This window comes from Terrapene carolina, unplaced genomic scaffold, assembly GCF_002925995.2.
Source record: "Terrapene carolina triunguis isolate 2854851 unplaced genomic scaffold, T_m_triunguis-2.0 Scaffold69, whole genome shotgun sequence".
NCBI classification, from domain to species: Eukaryota; Metazoa; Chordata; order Testudines; family Emydidae; genus Terrapene; species Terrapene triunguis.
The window spans coordinates 56,703,661-56,708,985 of record NW_020664420.1 but is presented as its reverse complement, the minus strand read 5'-3'; the positions used below and the strand labels follow the sequence as shown (position 1 = coordinate 56,708,985).

General features: G+C 38.3%; 1 protein-coding gene across 1 annotated transcript in view; it reads right to left on the bottom strand.

Annotated features, from left to right (window-relative positions):
• The window catches only part of PAM (peptidylglycine alpha-amidating monooxygenase), a 229,897-nt gene that overhangs the window by 55,018 nt on the left and 169,554 nt on the right, over positions 1-5,325 (bottom strand). Inside the window, exons 10-11 of the mRNA XM_026649269.1 lie at positions 2,112-2,302; positions 1,007-1,078 (exon numbers count right to left, since the gene is read on the bottom strand). Of these exons, the coding sequence (XP_026505054.1) occupies positions 1,007-1,078; positions 2,112-2,302 (263 nt within the window). The remainder of the gene's footprint in view (positions 1-1,006; positions 1,079-2,111; positions 2,303-5,325) is intronic.

The following is a 5,325-nucleotide window of genomic DNA, read 5'->3' as shown; positions in this document are numbered from 1 at the left end:
CCAGAATTAGTAAAGTTTGACTATATTTATTTCAGAAGCATTTTGGCTGTAGAGCAGTGTATAATCTACCAGTTCCACTTATGTCTTACTGTGCACTTCCAAATTGTAAAGACCAGCTAAATTCAAGTAAAAATGCATCAAACTTCACTGACATCATAGTGTCTCCTTGGGAAAATGTAATATCAAATCAATATTCTTAACAGGTGAACTGGTATTATATTTGGTCCAAATGAACCAGAAATACTGCCAAATTTTAATATACCTTTCAATGGCTGATATGATGCAGTATCTTCTGAGAAGCATTACAAAGGAACAAGATTCATAGCAGATGTTTTGCAAACCATGTATATGAAATACACTGGTACATACATTTTAAATTTGTCAATTTAAATATAGCAAAAAGAGGCTCAGTATTAACCCTGTTACACTATGCTTAACTCATTACATATTGCATCAATACAAAGCACAAGATAGTACTCCCTTGTACTATAAATTGTAAATTTATATACCCTTGTAAATTTTAACTCTTAATTTCCCTGATTTTGTTCAAATGCTTTTCTAATAGATCACATACAGATTGTTAATTTAAAATATACTTTCATATTAAAGAAATAAAAATATAATAGAACAGTTATTGAATTATCATTCTGTAGGACAACCACCAGTCCTGTGAACCCATGCTACGGCACCGTGAATAGACAGATAAATTAGAATGGTGTTACGCAAATTAAACCAGGAACAGAGAAATCTAATGAGATTAAATTGCACTAATGAATTTTACCTGCAAGGCTGGAGACCGGTAATTGACCAATTCCTCCTGAATTATTCATTATATAAAGCACAGCAACATAGTTGTAAAGAATGCATTACATTTTAGATGATAAAAGGAAAGAACAATACTAATACATTAATTTATATATAATATGATCAGGATGTGGTTTACCAGTGATTTAAGTTAATGAATCACTTCTTTTTTTTTAATATGGTTAGAGTTCATTATACATACCCTGATCCAAAACCTCTTCCTCTTCTCTTTTTGGCTGCTTCAGTGAAGAACTATCATCTGTTTTCTTGGTTTCTAAAGAAGGTTAAGAATATACCAATAAACTCTGTATATGGACTGAATTTAACATTTTCCTATACATTTTTTTTAAGTGAACTCAAGCATTTGTTTTCTATGTTTCTATTGCTTGGGGAAAACAGACAAAGCAGTAGTACAGTAAATGATATACATGTGTGAGATTATTAAAACATAATATATTAAGTTTCATACAACTGACCACTACAATTAAGTATTCTAAAATTAAAGCAGGAAGAGCCAGTGACATTACAATATATTACTTTCAGATCATAGGATGGAAGTGCTTTACAAACATTAAGTTTCACAAAAACTTTAAGAGACAGATTGGCATTACACCAATTTTTAAAATGTGCAAGTCAGAGAGAGTTTAAAACTACTTTCTACGGAAGACTCTTACTGACTTCAATGGATTTCAGATCAGGACTACAATGAACTGGTAGCTGGAAACAGAACCTAGGATATCCGGCTTCTAGTCTATGTTCTAACAAAGCAGACAACACATCCTTATTTATGAATGCCTGACACACAGTCTAGAGCTGAAGCAATGTATGAGAGAGCTCAGGTGTGTGGCAAAACCTTTGGGCTCTCTCATGTCAACCAGCAGAAGCTAAAAATATCATGGGAGTGATGTATTGAACCACGCAGCAAATGGGACAGGGAAACTACAGTACTAAACACTTCTAATGGGCAATATAGGATGTGACACTTTGGAAAGACTGTGAGACACCTTAGTTGCACAGGCGGCCATGTAATATAATGATAAAACTATGGCTGGACCATGGGAGGAAGGAAACATGGCAATCCTGAACAAAGAAGTGGATAAAAGACTAATAAAGCAAACTTCCACAAATCACTGCTACCAACAAATCAGCAGTTATTAACAACTGCATCTCAGACCTATGCATTTCATAAATTTCAAAAGAACATATCTAGATTCTTATAAAAATCCTTATATACAAATTGCATAGTTAAGCATGTCTCTTATATAACAAACGAAGAGTAAACAAAATTTCAGACATTTTTTTTTTACCTTCATGATGATGTCCATGTGTCATCATAATCATATCAGACTTCACTGGAATAGGAATATTGGCCTCCTGTGGAATGTTTCTGAACATATCTGGGTTTATATTCTGTGTACAGGTCATGTATGAAACAGCATGTTTGGCCTCCATGTAATACATAATGTAGAAATTGCACATTTCGTCGCTGGCTGTGCCCCTAAAGCAACACAGTATAGAATATATTTTTGAAGAGTGAGAGAATAAAATGTGAGCTGCACATACAGATGTTACCAAATGCAAGAAAAAACATCTCTTTTAGTCTGCCAGCAATTGATAAAAAGGTTGCACTGAAGCTCTTTTTAAAAATAGTTCCCAATAAAATACACACCACAGCTTTTCAATACATGTGGCTTCTTTCCGTTTACACTGTGGAATACCAGATTGCTGAAACTCCTTAGTCAACCAAGAAAACACTTGAGAATGGTTTGTGTTTTGAATACAAAGAAAGTGGCATTAAGTTAGTGGGGTGTGCAAACTGCCCTTCTCCCATTTTCTTCTCCCAGTCCCTCTTGTATCTCTTGGCATGTTACCATCAACAATGTGCTTGTTTTGTTGAAAGGGGATAACCGAGTATCAACCATTTATTTCACCCCTTAAATATTCTTTGCTGCAGTGTCTTTCAACCTAGATGAAAAGTCTTATTTACAAATCATTACACATAATTTACGTTTAATTTCAGTACTTAGCATTCAATGCTATTATCTTTTTCACAATCTAATTCTTCCATTTTTTGCCAGACATGAGAGGAGTAATGCAGCACCACAGTCAGTTTCAGTACATAAGACGACACCATAAGCATCTCCCAGATAGATAAGGTGGTACTGCAGTCTCTAGAAAAAAACTTAAATCACAAGCGTCTGAGAGGAAGCAGCCTGTGTTGCAGGAATGATGCAAAATACAATTCAATAATAACTGTTACTCATGAGCTTGAGAAGGGCTATTCTGTATTGCTACATAACTCTGTCTTCAAGAGAAATCCACTCAATATGAAAAGCAAGTTTTTCAGAAAAAATACTTTATGACTTAAATAAATGACCTATTGTTACATAGGCCTCATTTTTTTCTTCAAGCCACTTTTTCTTTCAACAGACTGCTATATATTTTATTTTTAGCTGCATGTTGGTAGATACATTCTTCAGTATTCCTGACAATTCAATAGACAGGCTTTTTAATGAAAGGTTCACAAAAGGTGGCTTACATTGAGAAACATTTTAAATTAGCTTGCACAATTAGCCAGACCAGACTACACTCATAAAAAAGGTATGGGGGCGGACTATTAGCTGTTTGCAAAAGACGTCAATGCTGACTTTTCCAGTGGCAACATGAAGCATTCATTTATTCACCATAGCAACAATAACGACACCAGTCAGAGAAGAAGAGACAAGAAAAACTGTTCCAAAAGGGGAATTGGTTTCTCCATGCTTTGGAAATGTAGTGTCCCTTGGGGACCATGGAAATCAGCCTCTGTCTTGGCAAGCTCTGCTTAAGCTTTTAAAAATCATTCACTTCCTCTGATACCTGCCAGTATAATTGCCTCCTCTTTAAAACCTAAGTAAAATGATGTGCAACTCAGAAATGGACTCTGGTTCACTTGACACATCTTGATAGTGTCAAAACAACATTTCTAATAAAATAAAATGTAATATACTTTATTTCCTTCCTAGGAAATAAAGGAAATAATTTATGAATAGTAAGTTTTAGTTAAAATACAGAAATCCTAAATTCAGACTACTGAGAAATATTCAGTTTCATGAATGAGAGCTTTTAATCAATGGAAGAACTGATAGAGATTCATGTGGCTACCCTAGACAGACTGCCTGATGCACAAGCTTTGATTCCATCACTTGGCTTGCAGAGCCACAGTAATCAGAGGGATTTCTAGATCTTATTGTGCAATGTGGGCAGGTACAGCTGTAATGAATTCATGGATTATATGGCCAGTAAGTAGCACACTGATGTAGTTAAGAAATCTCCAACAGCATGCAGGATAGTTTTGCTATGGGCACATATGAATACAGCCCAAGGATGTTTTCTTGCACATCTTTACTTACTTGCTCGACATGTGCATGAAGATTAGAGGGAAGATATGGGTTGCAGTTCAGTTTGTTACTGAGGTTTTGAGCTGTGGTACATATTGTGTGGGAGAGACCTCAATAATGAAGCAAAAATGAGATTTATATAATTATTATAACTTAATATTTTGTACATAATTAAAACTTGTTTGCACCTTTACTGAATATTAAGCTATAGCTAGAAGAATGTTATAGCCAGGATGCTTGGAATTATAATAATATACACCTCTACCCCAATATAACGCGACCCAATATAACATGAATTCGAATATAACGCCATAAAGCAGCGCTCCGGGGGGGCGGGGCTGTGCACTCCGGCGGATCAAAGCAAATTCGATATAACGCGGTTTCACCTATAACGCAGTAAGATTTTTTGGCTCCCGAGGACAGCGTTATATCGGGGTAGAGGTGTATATGTATAGCTAGTTATATTACAAAATGCTAAAGCTGATCAAAGAAATTCCAGAAGCCTCCTGCTTCTGTCTCCCAAGGATGAGCAAACCTAAGGGGACAGACCATATAAAACACTACAATTTTAAGCAGAGGCCTAACGGTAAAAAAGAAACGTAGGGTGTGCTATCAGAGAAACAAATCTAGGTAAACTGGGCTCTACCAACCGCCACCTTCTTGCAAGAAAATCTGCTTGTGTTGTTGTAGAGCAGGGGTCGGCAGCCTACGGCACGCGAGCCGATTTTGAGTGGCACGCAGCTCCCTGCTGTGGTCCCAGCCCCCAGCCCCACTCAGCCCCCCCCGCCCACTGCTCTCCCCTGCAGGGGCAGGAGGCAGAAGCTTGGTTCTGCAGTAGCCAAGCTTCCCCCTCCCCCGCTTCTTCCCCCAGCGTGGTGCTTTCCGGCCCCTCCTCCTCTCCTTCCCTGCGCCAATCAGCTGATGGCCCTAGCAAGGGGGAGGGGGAAGAGCAGCAGTGTGCACACAGCTCCGTAGAGGACGCAGAGAGAGGTAGGGACGGAGCCTGGGGGAAGGAGGTGGAACAGGGCATATCCCTTCCAGCCCCCTGCCATGAGCCGCCCAGGGCAGGGGGCTGGGAGCACCCCCACAAGCCGAGCATCCCAGCCTTCTGCCCTGCACCCCCCACCCCTCTGCCCTGAAC